At 40.7% G+C, this 17129-nt stretch overlaps 1 protein-coding gene across 2 annotated transcripts in view; it reads left to right on the top strand.

Annotated features, from left to right (window-relative positions):
- Window positions 1–15385, top strand: part of gab2 (GRB2-associated binding protein 2) — a 38588-nt gene extending 23203 nt beyond the window's left edge. The window contains exons 3-10 of one of the 2 annotated variants that reach the window (XM_072453137.1): window positions 8391–8601; window positions 10284–10888; window positions 11725–11819; window positions 12012–12291; window positions 12363–12453; window positions 12579–12681; window positions 12807–12926; window positions 13466–15385. In XM_072453137.1, the coding sequence (XP_072309238.1) occupies window positions 8391–8601; window positions 10284–10888; window positions 11725–11819; window positions 12012–12291; window positions 12363–12453; window positions 12579–12681; window positions 12807–12926; window positions 13466–13609 (1649 nt within the window). In that variant the 3' untranslated portion in view covers window positions 13610–15385. Of the gene's footprint in view, window positions 1–8390; window positions 8602–10283; window positions 10889–11724; window positions 11820–12011; window positions 12292–12362; window positions 12454–12578; window positions 12682–12803; window positions 12927–13465 lie in introns of both variants that reach the window. The other variant, XM_072453127.1, reaches the window with a different exon arrangement.
- Window positions 15386–17129: the final 1744 nt, after the last annotated feature.

Raw genomic sequence — 17129 nt, 5'->3', positions numbered from 1 at the left:
ATACACCGCATACCGCCTTTAAATTGCTATAATGGTCATGACCTGGTTGATTTCACTATGGAAACTCTGCTAACAATGTAGAAAAATGATAGAAATGATTCCAGTTTGATTTCGTTTTGATAACACTCTTATGAAACTCAGATAACCTCATTTTTACGTGTGTTTACTAACATCTTAGTTTATGGAGGTGTTATCAGAACCGCACGTTTGCTGCAGATAGCTGATTGCACTGCACAAAATATTATGTTCTTAGATTTTCCTTGGCCCACTGCTACTGAAGTGAGTCAGTGTGACATGTAACGGACTGGGAATCCCCTCTCCGAGAAAAACAAACCATGTTGGAAAAATAATACTAGTTCCTTGTTTGGAAAATGTTACTGTTTACAAAGTGATTCCAGCATAGTAAGTTGTCTTCCCTGTTCAGTGACCTGCGGTGCACCAGTGTGAAACAGCAGTCTTTGTTTGACTACTATAATGCTTTAGATCTTCAGTCAACAACGCAATTAACTTGATGTATATAAACAAATTAAACAGTGTATAGATGATGGATAGATGACTAAATACTAAATGTTCGTTCGTTTGCTTTGTCTAGTCTTGTTTTGCAGCACATGTGCATATTCTCTTCTCAAAGTGCCCTTCATGTGCATTGATTTTAGTTGAAATAATGAGACAGTGGCAGTTGGAGGTCGGGTTTCTGCTGCCACATCTCTGACAGAGCTTTCTGGAGCTGCATCTGCTGCGTTCACAGACTCGGATTGCGTTTCTACTATTGCCTAACAACACATTAGTACAATTGATCGCCATAACCCACTATTAATAGTTATTTTGTCGAGGGTTGCACAGTTAATCACAATCAAAATTGCAATTTGAATTGGCTGAAAATATTTTGTTAATAGAATGTCCTTTGCCAACAACAAAACAACTTTATCTTTTAACTATTTCTGTAGGTTAGACATTTATAAGCTGAAAAGTGTTGGATTTATGTTTAGCAGTTCCTACTCTTTCTTTCAAATTCTCCTGTAGTTGAAACTACACTGTGTGCAATACATAAGATAAATAAATATAATAGAACTACAAATAGAAACAATGCAATGTAATATTTATTCAAACTGGTGCAGCTTTAAATCAAAATTGCAAATTAAGTTGACAAAATTATGAAATGACAAAGGCTGCAGCTATTTAGATAATAGAATGTCCTCTGCTGATAACAAAATAGTTTTTTTTACAGAAATATCTTGTCTTGTTGTACTTGTAGTTTAGACCTTTACAAACGTGTGGGATTCTGGTATTATTCATCAGTTTATATTTCAGTCTTCTCTCAGATGTTAATGCTCATGGAGTTCTCCAGACTCCTACATTTTAAACATATATCACACATCTAACAGAAATTGCAATACATTCATTTATGATATAATTTCTGCATTATCCCATTGTGTTTTATTGCATTTCCTTGTAAACGCAGCACTTTGCATACTCTATTTGCAGTTGATATTTCTTGCATGTGTGTGTTGTGAATGGCGTTGTGTGTGTTTGTGTGTGTGTTTGTGTGTGAGTCTGCTGCACGGAGACCCGCCCCCGAGTCCTGTTTAATGAATGGAACACGCTCTGGTCAATCGCAGGCTTTGTTGAGCTCTCTGCGGCTGTTTGAACTCTAAGCCGGGATAAAGGGATGAGGTTCAGAGCTGTCAACACGCTTCTACATGCACTTTTATTCTGTCTGCTGAAGAACAGATCCACACAGATCTTGTTTTACCACTTACGAGGCACAAACGCGGCCTCCAAAGGTGATACAGGTTTATTCATGCTTTCGTTACTATTCGTACATTATGATTTGTAAATGACTGTAGGATGTTCACTTTCTCATAATGCGATAAAAGATCACAGGAAAGCGCTTTTTCTGCTCTCGTGTTTTCAAACTTGTTTTGCCTCTTAATAGTGATTTTATCTGGGCTTCCTTGAAATCTCTTTATAAGAATGACCTTATAACTTGTATAATCAATCTCTTGCGGTTGGAAAATAGAATTTTTTTGTAATGTCATTTATAATTACTTTTTACAAATAAACAAATAAAAGCCATCAAGATTCTATCAGTCACCCATAGACAGTAATATTGCCTAAGATAAGACAAGACTGATGATGTATTTTATTCTAGTTGGCCTTTTTTAGAGTCTTGATTGTTTTATCTATATTTGGGACTAGTGCTAGTGGAATTTTTTGTAATAATGAAAATTAATAACACAATCATGTCACTTCTATTCAATCGCCTCCCCAAAGAAAAACAAACAACAAAGTATGCATTAAATATAAAGCATTTAGGGGGTTTTGTTTTAAATTAAATTAAATTAAATTAAATTCAGGGCTTCACAAAATTGTTGATTTTACCAACAGAAAGTTACAAAATTGAACTATAAAACAGTAATCGGAAAAAAGGACGAGCAGACCGACCAACAGTCACAAGAACCAAGCAAATAGAGGACTGTCCCAGAGCATTCCCTCTCCTTAGACCCTCCTTCTCCTCCTTCTCAGCAAGAAAAACGGTGGAAAAAAGAGAAACCGCGAGCAGAACCGCTGTGACGGAGAGATTCACAGATGTGTCCATGACTGATGCATATCCATTTGTAAATTGCGTTCAAGTCTGTAGTGAGAGTGTCATCAAGCCAGGACGTCACACTCGCATTACTTTAAAGGTGCCATAACATGCTTTTTTTCACGTTTCGTAGTCTATCCTAAGTGTATAATTGATAATAATAAGGGTTGTGCAACACCCTTAACATAATAGTTAAGAAATATCACCCATACCTTGGACCCCCTCACCAACCCGGAAATGCAGACGGCTTGGTTTGATATTCTAATATTATTGACGCGTGCTTGCCCTTATGACGCGGTCTTGCCCCACCGCCCGTCAGTTTGGAGATTCGAGGAAAGGAGATAGTCTGTAATATAGCTAAACACTGCGGGAATCAATCAAAAAAACACTCTGGGTACTTAATATGAAGCACAAATCGCAATGTAAGAAGATTTAAAGCTCTGAAAAGTCGATTTTGCGTGTTATGTGACCTTTAACTGTCAGAAATGTTGATTTAATAAAACTGCCCACATTTGAGGATTATTAGATAATGCAAACAAGAGAAAATTGAAGATGCTGTTTGGTCATGGTCAGTAGCTGTACATAATCATAAAATCATGATGTTTCTTCTCACTGTAACTGCAACTGTCAAATTTGATAACGTAACAACCCAATTCGGGGCCAACACAAAGCACCTGCCTCACTGTATGTCAATGGTTTCTTGTTAAAAAATAATACAATACTTTAAACCATCCGCTCCTGTGACATTTTAACAAGTCGCTGAATTATGAATATTATAAATCATGACGTAGAAAGGTGTGTCATCTCTCCCTTCACTTGCGTCAGCCATAAATTATACAACTAAATCTTATACATTTGTCTTGCGGTGCCCAACACGGATGACTAATGTATCCCCTCCTTATTTCCGGTGGGATACAGGCAGCGTTTTATTGTTCTGACTGTAGCTGATATGATCTAATAAAATCACATACATCATTTTGTCATATCAGATGATGTTTTTTTCCCCCCTCCTCGTTGCTTTATATAGAGTGAGACAACATTTTGAAATTCCTCTCCTGTGTCCTCCTCACTGTTGCGCGGCTACAGTATTTATGGAATGAGGTCAGACGATTGAAAACGTTCTCAAGACTCGGGACCAAGCGCTGTAGTGGACATATTGGACTCGCCCCTCCCTGCGCAGACTGGGGGCTTTTAGGTGATTGAGCCGGGCTGTGTTTTGAGGCAGATTGATGCGGTGCGGGGGTGGAGGGAGGGTTGGGGTAAGTGTGGGTGAGTGGGAGCGGTCACATGATGCAGGAGAGCCAGACCAGGCACAACAGGGCCGTAATGTGATCAGGGAAGTGTGTCTGCTCGGTTTGGTCCAGAGATGCATTCAAACGTCGTTAGCTTCATTCAGAACGTGCCATTGTTGGCTCTCGACCGAAGAAGATCACGTTCTGAAATCTTCAGTGACTGCGGCAAAAATGTGCGTGTTTGTTTGATCCCGGCGTTCACTGGTGCTGTACATGCAAATGCAAAGTCAAGACTCCCTGTCATAATATCAAATGTTTGTGTTATGATTGTTGTGAGAAGAGTTTATATTCACAATAACTGACACCTTGACAAAACAACAGTCAAATCCATAATTCTCTTTCATGCATATTGTCTATTAATATATTACTACTTCTCTATTGTGTCACCATCTTTATGAAATGACAAATAATGATATTATGACTTTTTCACGCATTTTCTTTTATTTCTTATTATTATTTTGACAATTATCACAAGTATCATTCCAATCATAATAGATTCAATCAGTGGCTAGAAAGTCTTGGGTTCAATTCCCACTCAGCTCTTTCCATGTGCCGTTTGCATGCTCTACATGTGTTTGTTTCTGGTTTCTTCCACCACTAAAAACAGACTGGACTGAAGTGTCAGGGCCTAACCCTCTTTTATTCAAGCAATTTATCTGTATATCCCATATGTAAAATGAACAATAAAGCATGTTACCATCACAGATAAAAGGATATTGTAATCATAAGGACTTTTTGGTGGCAAAGCTATTTTCAAATTAACCTTAACTTGAGATGTGTTTTGCATTACTTTATCTAATGAAACCTTGTTGTGACCTGTGTGTATGTTGCACCCTTGATTGATACGACGATACATTCCGTTTTGCAACTTTTATTAAGTCCACGGGTCAGAATAACACATTTGAGGCACGCAGGGTACAACACCCACAACACACCTGGGCCACACTCAACACAAATGAATAGCCGTGGCTGACCTACTTTTAACGCCACACGCCGTCCAGGTACAGCCCCTTTCATGAACGTTCACTCTAATTAAAGTGCTCCGTGCTAACATGTACAATCTAACACACAAAAGTAATAATAATTTAGCAGTGTATTGTACCATCACAATTAAATATCAGCATAATAAACTAGATGAGCAACATGTACGTGGTTGTAACATGTTTTTTTGTAGGTGCAAAGTGCAATCTATCTTCGCACATTTCGACATTAGAGAGATTGCCTCCTTGTGCAGAGGAAGTAGGCGTGGCTTGTCACACGGGTGATCATTGATAATTGTACACCTTCGTTATGTTTTCATGTTTGTTTCCATGTTTGGCCGCAATTAAATGGATCAATGCTATTTTCAGTTTTGAATGCAATATGAGATTGGATTATTGTACGTCCTGGTCTAATTCAGGGTGCATCGGGAGGAAATGAGCTGTCCACAAAGACGTTCTTGTCCTCTGTAACCCGGTGCGGTCTAAATCTGGCCTCTGTGAAACCAGCCACCCCATTCTATTAGATTACATCCTCAGAACAGATGAGACTGTAGGTGATGTATTAGGGAGGGTAATTGGAAAATTGCTCGTGAACTCAGAAGTTCTTTGACCCAGAAAATAAATGACGGGAGGTCTTTTAACGCACCTCTTTTCTGCCGCTGATTTGTGTTAGAGCAGTGTCATGGGAAGAGCTCTTTGAACTGACCTGTGCACGTGACCCCGAAGCGCCGCGCCCTGGTTCAAAAGAAGGTCGATGATATTCACCCTGAACGGCAAATTTGTTTCAAACAATCATAATAATATAATATAAAAATCATTGTTACAATTCTCATATGAGGATGTCACGATATCAAACTTTACTTTACAATTATTGCGAGAAAAAAAAAAACACAATTCAACAATGACCGTATTTTCCGGACTATAAGTCGCACCAGCCAAAAAATGCATAATAGAGAAAAGAAAAACATAAATACGTTGCGCTGGAGTATGAATTAAGGTTGCAAGTGTGAAAATAACAAATAATATCACATCTAAGTCGCTCCGGAGTATAAGTATATAAGTATAAATCGCACCTCCGGCCAAAACTATGAAAAAAGGTTTGATTTATAGTCTGGAATATATACGGTATGCACAATTACTGAAATTTTAACCAGACAACAGTGAAATCTTTAATTTTCCTTCATTCCCATTATCACATGTTACTATTTCTCAAGTTTGTGACCAGCTTCATGAAATCAAACCAAACAATAAAGCTAATTGTTCTTATGTGACCTGAATAATCACAATTATCGATTAACAAATGATAACAAATAATCTTGACATCCCTATTCTCATGCAGTAGCTAGATACTAGGGCTTTTGGATTAGGATGTGAAAAATGGCACTGTAGATAAGTTTAATCAAAGACAAAAATGAAGAAGTAGATAAAGGTGTATGCAAAAAGTAAGATCAGAAGGACCCCGCTCTTTTTTCTATTTCTATACTGTGGTGGACTTGATTGTAATTGCATCCCAGTGGGAGCATACATCATCAGAGCCATTAGTGTCTGTGATGAGGCTTGTAGCTCGTTCCATCAGCGAGCCGGACTGGTCATCACTCACAGCGCTCCATCTGACATTCAGAGCTGCCGCTGCTGATCCGTCATCATTTGGGACATGAACAAAATAACGTTACAGGCTATATCGGCTTTATTGCAGTTCAGTTTACAGCCCTGAAGCCTCCTGTTTTCCTATGCGGCTCTCCTCTCCTCTCTGTGGGAGGAGCCAGTATCCCTGCACAACAGATCAATATTATCTACCCGTGTTAGCAGACCCGCGCGCTCTAGTGCAGGGGGACGCTTTTTACACACCTCTTCGGGAGGATGCAGATGATGTCGAGCTGGCTCTGGGACATCGGGAGTGCTCAGAACAATGGTATTACTGAGGCTGACTGGGGGAGTCCCTGTCCCTGTGGAGCCATAGCCCTGGTCTTCTCACTTATATCCAGCCCACACAGGCAAACCCTGCAGGCATGGAAGTGACCTCATTTCAATAACTCCTGCACTCTGCACTACCCAGCATTCGCACACTAACTTTACAACTCAACCACTGAATCAGGCCAGGATGCACCAATGATATATTATTAAAAGTCTTACAACGCTATCATTAACCAAACCTTCCAAAATACACTGAATTCAAAAAGTTGGTACCACTAAAACTACACTGTAATTAGCCTTACTAAAGCATGAAAAGACTTATAAATGACCCTCATAATGAACACATAGTTTAATAATAATGATTCAGGTTTATTAAAACTACTTAATTACTATCCTAATCCTAATCTCTTTATTAAGTAATACAAAACCTGAATTATTCTTAATAAACAGTTTGTTAATTTTGAATTAAGAATTTGTTCATGTTTCATCAAGGCTCTTAAAAGTGTAGTTATTAAAAAGTGTTACCAAAGCGTTTATACACGTCGTTGCTCCATTTGTGTGCATCAACCATGAGCAAATTACAGTTATTAGACACATAAATAGGTCAATAGATATTGCATTACAGGCTCATTTGTCATTTTTAAGAATGAATAATGACTTCTAGACTGAGCCTTTTTTCACCTAAATATCATTGCTTTTAGATTAAAACCACAAAGATACTGCACTCTGCATCCTTACATCCAAAACCGCCTGACCAACTTTGTGTCTGTGTTTTTGTCATATTTCATAGTGTTGCTTTTTTCTAGAAGCACCAGTGTCTGTGGTTTTGCAAAGGGATGTGTTTCCTTTCAAAACAGGAAAGTAAAAGAGGTCACATCCTAAAACTGGTCAACTCAGTGGTCACTATCTGAAGAGGCACCACATGCGGTGTCGGGGTGTCTTCGAGTGACATTTTTGTAACAGCTAGTATCTTAATACAAAAAAGATATATTGGCACCTTAAAAAACTATTCTGAGCAGGCCTGTAATATCTGACGTAGTAAAGGACATATGTTACCAGCGTGACTATAGTATTCTGAGATAGTAAAGCAGCAGATGACTGGTGGACTTGTTTACTCCATTCTATCCTCTGCTGCGGTACAGTCAGGTCGATGGAGCAGTGGGCGCCTACGCTCTCCTCCCACACCCCTCTGCACCGCCTCCTCAGTCTGGACCGCTGCCCAGTTTATTTGCAGTATCCCAGTCTTGGGTCTGTCTACTCCTTTTAGTTTTCCAAATACAGATATCAAAGGGATGATTGCTCCCACAGTGTAATACATGTTCAATACAGGCAAACCAAAGAAAGCACAGTGACCCCCGATCGAGAATGATTATTCTGAACCACTTGTACCTTTTGTCCTAAAGCAAGGGATGCTGTTTTCTCTCCTCCCCGGAGACTTGTATCTCTCTGCCATATTGATCTGAGAGTAGAGTGAAATCAGTGGAATACAATAGAACACAAGCCAAGGTCAGAAAAAGGTGTAATATCTTAGATGAACTATCGAAGATAGAGTGGATTACACTGGACTGGAGTTACAAAATAGAATGTGTTGTTGAATTATGTTTTTGTTGTTTGCAGACTCCAGGATTCATCACATCTCCCGCTCTGTGGGAGCAGAGGCCCCGGGGCCCTTGGCTCCTGTTTCAGGGGACCGTAAGTCTATGCCCATTCACTCGAGCCAGCCGCTGCTGTTCACCTTCGATGTGCCTGTGCGCCCTTTGTCCAACAGCGCCCCCCAGGACTACCTCCTCCTGCACCAGTGCATCAGCAGGAAGACCGAGAGTGCACGGTAACATCACAGGCCCCGGCGTCCTGTCCTGGCTTCCTCTTATCTTTAATGCAGGTCAACATCCACGTTTGGGCCATTTCCTCGGACAAGACCCTATGGTCCAGTCATAGGGTCCGGAAAATCACAGAGATTCACAGAGGCTCTGGAATCTTACTGAGAATTGACTGTTAATTCTGGTTGAAAAGAAAATATACATTTAAAAGTTTAAAAACATGATGCATTTGTAAAGTAATAAAACTATCGTATTAAGTATTAAAATACTTTTACTAATGTGAATTATTATACATGAGAAAAGTAAACTAACGTGGCCGTCATAGACATGTAATAGTTACTGTTGCCACAAGAAGAAGGCTGAGTAATGTAATGCTTAGAATACCATACATTCTTTAGAATGCATTTATAAGGTCTATAGTGAATTTTCTTGAGTCTGGACATCAGTCACATTAGCAGTAATAGCCAACATAAAGATTTTTGCTGATTCTGGCTTTATAAGGCAAAGTGTGTGGTAGAGAAGGATGTGCCTGCGTTTACGCTGCTGACTGCTTCTATTAGGATTCAGCTCAGCTCCTGCTTCCACTGTTCGGTCCACAGTCCTCGGGCCGCTTTAGTAATGATGCCATTCAGCAGATAACCAGCACAGTGCAGGATCAATGAGTTTATGCTAGTAATTCATCACTCCTATAGGTTTAGACTGGCCCTCACTATGGCCGCCTTCAGCCACATGATTCACACATAAATCTGCTGTGTTAGGCTTTAGCAGCGTACAGCCAATCAGAGAGATCTATCTCATCAGCTTTATGCAGACGTATGTCACTCTACCAGAAGCCCCTCTTCTGTTACTTTTAATTAAGACAATCTGCTAATCCAAGCGGCAGAGGAAATTTGATGGACACTGGTATTAAACAATGTATGGAGGCTACTGAAAAACAGAAGAATTGATTAAATACAGTGCGTTATCTGATACAGAAAAGAGTAAACATACATCAATACTAATGACATTACATTGATGTATGTAAATTAGGTACATTTACCGCCTGATGTCTCTGATCCGTATAGTAGCTGGCAAGTGTGCATAAAGCTGTTCAGAAAATGGCTCATTAGACCTGTCTTATCTTTGGCTGACTATTTTGGATCATTGCACATTTAAGTGGCTCCAGTGATATAAAATGTAGGGTTGCTGTGCTTGTCATTGAAGGTCATGTCCTACAAAGGAATCACAATAAATGAGGCATGTCCCAAGAGTGCTGTACTTATTCTGACAAACTGTGGGAAAGTCACCGGCCTAAAACAAGTGCCACTTTCTGACAATGTGTGAACGGGCAACTACAAGCTTCAAAACCCCAAATTAGTGCTAAACTCAGATGCTACACTGGAAGAGTGGTGTGTTTTCCTATTAGGACTCACAAGCTAAAGCCTGTTTGAAGGCCCACAGTGCCCCTTTGTGGTTAGTAGACATATTGCAACTGGTGTCACTAACTGAACACATTACTACAATAGCTTAAGGCATTTCTCACTCATTCTATACCTTTTGATTATGTCTTTTTGAGCTTTTTGTGACTCTACTTACTATAACAACAAGCCTGTGTCAAATGTAAAAATCGTGTACATTTAATTTACATTTAATCCATGTATTTTGCGGCAAATGAATTGCCTTGTGCTGAAACCTGTCTCCTCTTTTGCAGAAGTGCCAGTTTCTCCCAGAGCATGCGCCACAACAGCAATGTGTTCATGGGCAGTGACTCCGCGGTGCAAAAGTTGTCCCATGGCTTCTCCCACTGTCTGAACGGGATGGGGGGCCAACTGCACGGATTTTACAGCCTCCCCAAACCCGGCAAACACCACCCGCTCCCTGTGCATGATGATTCCCCTCAGGAGGCCTGTTACGTCCTACCGCGCGGCTACAGCTCCGAGGCCCCCCTCCACAGTAACTTTAGCGAGCCTGACCTGGAGGACGAAGAGGTGTACACTTTCCAAACTCCGTGCAACACACTGGCAACACTGCACACCAACGAGCGCACCAACGACAACTATGACCTCCCCACGACGCCGGGATCCTTCTACCAGATCCCGCGGACATTTGATAAGAATCACAACGCCTTAACGCCGTCCAGCTCCGAGTCGTCGTGTGCTCCTCCTCCCAGGCCCCCCAAGCCGAGCCAGGGGTCGGAGGGGCCCTGGGGCAGTCCACAGTCTGTTGGGAGCCATAATGGAGACACGCCCTGCGCAGTGTCAGTCATACCTCGGAGGAACACGCTGCCCGCTGTGGAGAACATCCGGCTTCACAGAGGTACAGCTTTTCGAAAGTGTGAATGGAGAGAATCCACAAGTGTTAAATATAGTTAAATACAGCAGAAAAACTACTCTTAGAAGTACAGTGTATTCCAATGTTTCTAAATCTGAATTGTTTGAAATTGAGGCATTTCAATTCCCATTCAGAAGTAATATGGGAGTTGAATATTCAAAAACTATGTCCACATGACCACCATTGACACCTTTTCTACTATTAACCATTCCTGGACAAATGAGGGATTGCAGTGACTTGTTACAAAACTAAACATGACTCATTGTTGCCCAACTGTGCCATTGTCTGGTGCTGTTGTGGTGACTTTGCACTTCTCTCTCTATGTCCCTTATTTTACTGATTTATCGCTCGCAGCTGAACTGAAACAAAGGAGCCAGTTTCGGCAGGGATGCTAATGAGACTCAAACCATACAAACTGCTGCAGCATGCCTCATTCCAGAAAGATAAGCAATTAAAAAGTCTCTCATAGAAACAACGTGCGACCCATTTGTGTTTGGTGTTTTGCCGAGCTCGTCCCCGGCTCCTCACACACAGACCAGGAGCTGACTCTTGTTAGTGAAGCTGGATGCTGTTGACATACCTGTGCTGCAGAGACTAATTATAACGCAGTCAGCCTTGTAATGAAAAGTCAATCACACGCTGTTTGTTTAATTGGAAACATGATTTAACTCCCCGAAATGTCAGGCGTCTCATTTGCAGACATTATTGCTGTCTCAGAGCCAGCCCGGTGCAGTGTAATGCTCTGTTTGATTTGTTTAGCTGTTTACAGTCCAGTTGTGGCACACCTGAATACTGATGATTATTTTCTTCACTTTCCCCAGGTTCCTCCTTTGAAACAAACAGCTATAATCGTCACACGCATTTCAGTAACTCAGGCCAGTCTGCGGAGTCTGTGCTTCCAACGAGCTCCTACCTGGTGAGTTTGTCTTTTTGATAAGACTTCAGAAGTAATGAGTAGCTTTGTTTGCCAAGCTTGTCTCGTATCAAATGCAGTAATGGCTTTTTTGTGAATCAAAACATGTACGTTTATTAATTGGGATTTATTAAGGTGCCATGTCAATCTAAAAACGCATTTGGATAAACATTGTATACTTTGTTCCTTGCACAGAGAACCAAAGCGCCTTTGACCCGCTCAGACAGTGGCAACTCGGATGACAACTATGTGCCGATGAATCCCGGCTCGTCCCCTCTCAGCGCTGCCCAGGCGGACAGTCCCAAGAATATTTACATTCCTATGAGCCCTGGGCCCCATCACTTCGATTTCCCTGGATTCTCGGCTACATTACCGGCCCGCAAAGGCAGCAGCGCCTCCCTGTGTCAGCGGCCAGGTCGACTCAGTGATGTCACTCCACCACCCATCAACCGCAACCTCAAACCCAACAGAAAATGTCAGTTGAATTTGTCCATTTTTCGCACACTGTTTTTTTGTCTGTTTTCTAAAGTGCCTGTTTGTTAACAGCAAAGCCGACACCTCTAGATTTGAAGAACAATGGGATCATTGATGAGCTGCCATTTAAGAGTCCAGTCACCATGTCTTGGACACGGCCCATGTGAGTCAGTCACTTGCACGAGGTCACCCCAGGCTACTCTGACGTGCACGTGTTTGGGACAGATTGTTCTGTATTAGTTTGCCTTTTAATTGAGGCTATAAACGGACTGCTGTGTGCTTTTGCAGGTCTGCCATGAACTCGATGTCCTCGCAGCACTGTCGGCCTATCTCCACTCAGAGTATCACCAGCACGGACTCGGCAGACAGCGAGGAGAATTATGTAGCTATGGTGAGTGCCTGTAGTTGCAGGGGAGATCAGAGCACACAGTGTTCTTTGTTTTAATGATTCACCCATATGCATGCTAAGCTCGCTGTGAGCTGGTTCTGAAAAGTGCATTCTGCCTGCATTAGCAGAACCCAGCGTCTACCTCCCCCGCCGTGAGTGGCACCAGCAGTCCGGCCCCCCGACAGTGTGGCAACGTGGACTACCTAGCACTGGACTTCCAGCCTGGATCCCCAAGCCCAAACAGAAAAGTAAATAGTTTCATCATGACTCACTTACTTACTCACGCGCAGTAATGTCACATTCATGTGCATATAACTGATGTAACTAGAGTGTTTATTTTACCATTATTATTAGTATTATTTCGTCTTACGCTACCTGTTTTATTTTATTTTATCTTTATTTTCCCCCTCCATTCCTTATTAAGAAATGATAGGTTCTGTCTATAGGAGTTCTGTTTATAAGAGTTTTTGTTTATAAGAGTTCTTTTTAAACGTCCTATAAGTTATCTGTCCTTTCCTCCTGTATCTACTACGTTGCAGCAAGAACATTTCCCCATGTGTGGAAAATAAAGGAATATCTTATCATATCATATCTTATACTTAAATCGATGTTCTAAGTTCTACCAAAAAGTCTTGATTCTTGTTTCTCTAAAAAAAATAGTAATAATCAAGATAATTCATATGCAGTTTTGGACAATCAGTTTATCGCTTTTTGTACAAAGATTAGTGGTTATTTTATTGTTAAGTACTTGCCTGAGATTTACTCTAGCTTTTCTTGTCCTCCACAGCCGTCTACATCCTCGGTGACCTCAGATGAGAAAGTGGACTATGTGCAGGTGGATAAGGAGAAGACCCAGGCCCTGCAGAGCACGATGCAGGAATGGACCGATGTGCGCCAGTCTACTGAACCCACCAAGGGAGTCAAGTCCTGACAATGATGCAAACTTCACTTTCTCAAATCTAGCTCCGGTTATAGCCGTCTATGACCTGAACCCTAGTTGGCTTGGTTTATTAATTTAACGAGTAACTTGGAGAAAAAGCCATAGCCAAGCCAATCCCTGTTCTCTGTAACGAGCAGGTTGCTGCTGCATGTCATCGAGAATATCAGGCCAGATGCCCTGCCAAAAACTTCCATCCAAATACATAAACATGTTTAAATGTATAAAATGCTACATTCTGTTGAATCATTATATTGTTTTTTCCCTCACCAATCTTTGAACCTGCCCACTTGCATCTTGAGGATCATCTCTGGCTCTCTGTGTTTATGATGCCGTAGAATTCAACTTGTCGATGTCATAAAAAGTAAGAGGACCCTCACCCTTCAGACGCACTCAAATTCTGGCTCGCACTCTGTCTTTTCCCCTTCAGTGTTTTTTTCTGCTGACTATAGGAGAGAAGATATTTTTTTCCTGCAGACAGTTACTTTGTTTTAGTGGTGCATGTCTGAAGAATACTGTGCTTTAAAAGTAAAGTACAGCCCAAATCTGAGACCATATTGTAAATACCCACTTACAACTCTGCTTTAATACATGTTTGTGAAGGGTCTTTTTTAATCAATCTCAAAAAGAGAGATATGATAAAGCATTTCAGTCTGACTTGATACGATTTCATTTAAAGTAAGATAATCCAGATGTGCTACATAAGTATTTATGTCTTCCTCCCATTATTTAATTGCCTTATTCAATACACAATACCAGTATTTCCACCATCAAAACATCCGATTAAACACAAATCTTATCTGGACTCATCGCACTAAGGCCATTTTTCTGTGTGACCACAGATTGGGAAACACCCAGACAAAATCCTGAAGACTTGTGATGCTTCAAGGTGCACTACTGTAGCCTTATGGTGTACTTAAGTTGCAAAGGCAACCTGCCATAATGAAGTCATTGTTATTAACTGCTGAAACAATTATTTGTATAACGTGTATTATTTTCTAATTGCCTTATTTGATTTAAACTCTGTGCGTGCATTTCTAGAGGGTTCTGAAGGGCAGTATGACGCAGATTGTGTTTTGACAACGACAAAGAAGAACCGTTTGTATTTCTCAAGTCCAATATTTTACTGTGGCTGGAACCACGTGTCCTTATTGAATCTTGCAAGGCCATTCAAATGTATTTTGGTTATTTCAATAGAATTTACTTCTAAATGGTTTTCTAGCATTTTTTCTATGTTTTGTATTCTTTTTATCATTTTTGGAAATATATTCTTAAGGAAAATTGTGAATTTACAATTATTCAAATGTCCTTTGGTTCATGTTTTATTCTTCTGCTGGTGAACTGTGATTTAACAAGAGAAAAGACTGATAATGTAGTCTCTGAAGTGAAATGGATGTTCAATATCTAGAGAGCCGAAGCGTATGTGTTGTGCTAGATGTGAAGTAGGCCTAGTTGTTGTTGGTCTGATGTACTGTATAGATCATTTTAACCACTATTATTGCTATTACTACTGTAAAGCATTTGCAGATTGCTTGCGGGTTAATTTAATAATTTATTGTGTGGTTTGTTGTGTAAAAAAAAAATGACCCTAAAAACAGTCGAGGAAATCTGATCTACTAACACAGATGTATGCAAAGGTTAGTATTTTGTGAAGCAATATGACGAATGATGCCAGTGTGATGGTCGTGTGGTACATTTCATTTGGGATGAAAACAAGACCGTCATTCGTGTATTAAATGTGGACAAACAATAAATCAAGGACCTATCCAACTGTTTGAGTTTTTTTTAACTTTTTACTGACTTACTTACAATCTAACTTAACTTCTCACTGTATTGGCTTTTGACACAGCATGTCTTGGTTATCTTTACACACTTGTAGCTTAATGTCAGTGAAAACAAGGCCCTATTATATTCAATGTATTAAATACTTTAATAATGAAAAACTGTTATTTTATTTGATTGACCATGCTAAATCCCTAAAACTTCATGCTATATGGTTTTACTTTAGTAAAAGTAAAACCATATAGCATATAGTGAAGCCTCATTTAAAATATAGAGCGCATCAGTCATAGTTTAGCTTAGTTTTATATAAAAACAAATTGATATTATATCAGGAAGAGTTTTCTATATTATATATATCCTCACCCTCTGCGGGTGGTCTCTATTTTGCCCCCTTCAAGCTCGGGTCCTCTACCAGAGGCCCCTGGGAGCTCAAGGGTTCTTCAGTATCTGCTGTTCCTGCACTGCACTTTTCTGGACCGAGATGTCAGATGTTTTTCCTGGATCTGCTCAAGTCATTCCTCCAGTTTGGGGGTCACTGCCCCAAGTGCTCCGATCACTAAGGGGCTCCAGGCCTTCTCCAGCTCCTCTCTGAGGCCTTGGTATTTCTCTAATCATGTTCCTTTTTCCGGATGTTACCATCCCATGTCCACCACCACGGCTTTCCTCTGACCCTTGTCAACCACCACAATGTCCGGTTGGTTCGCCATTACCATTCTGTCTGTCTGTCAGAGGACCTTGGCTCGGTCGTTCTACACTAGGTTTGAAAGTACACACACATATATATATATATATATATATATATATATATATATATATATATATATATATATATATTTGTTTTTTAAATAATAATATTTTATTTATTACATACCTTCAAATGCAGTCAAGAAAGTATAATTTAGATTAAAGGTGCACTATGGGACCTTTCTGGTGCAGGGCCTGCCACCTGCTTGACTCCATGACTATAAAAATACACATTCTTACTGGATATTATTAACCAGAAAGAATGTGTATTTTTCAAGGTGTCTTTGAGCAATAAACCACCTGTAATAAAATCAAGTAAGACATTTACTGCCATGCCATGAAACATTCCATGATAACATTTCCATGGAGACAGGCACATGCTGACCACCAGAGAAGTTACATAGTGCATCTTTAAAGTGACTGTAACTTTCTGGACTTTCACCTGTACTTTCCTTGGAAATACAAAGTTAAAACCTCATGGAAACATACATGTGTCATGCCATACTGTGGAATGGCACCGCTAAAGGAACAGCATTTCCATAGAAACAAGCAGGACGATCCCCCCCACAGACCAAATAAAGACTCTGTGGAGATCTAAAGCCTGCTCTATGCCAGAACAAAAGCAAACACGGTTTTATTTTAGTCTTTTTTACTGGGCTAAAAAGGTACATGATGTTGCTTCTGGGAGACTGGGAGCTGCTTTCCCACTCACTTTACAGTTTAGACATCAGGCCACCAGAGCGCGCCCCTGCTCTCCTCCACGTCTGCCCGGAGCCCACTGTCAGAGGAGGAATGTTCATACAATGAGCCTCTGTACACTGGCGCTATTGCCTCGGTGCACCACACGGACAAGCGATTGTCAATGGACTATTTGAGACGCTCAATCGGTCCGCGCAAGGCTTTGGAGCTGCGTGACAACCAAAGTCACCGACCCGCGCGGGACGAACGACACAACGCAAACGGAGCGATGACCATGTTGCGTGTCACA

This window comes from Eucyclogobius newberryi, unplaced genomic scaffold, assembly GCF_026437365.1.
Source record: "Eucyclogobius newberryi isolate DKJ021-1_F unplaced genomic scaffold, fEucNew1.0.hap1 SCAF_10, whole genome shotgun sequence".
NCBI classification, from domain to species: Eukaryota; Metazoa; Chordata; class Actinopteri; order Gobiiformes; family Gobiidae; genus Eucyclogobius; species Eucyclogobius newberryi.
The sequence above is the reverse complement of the archived record's forward strand: the minus strand, read 5'-3'. Positions and strand labels throughout refer to the sequence as shown.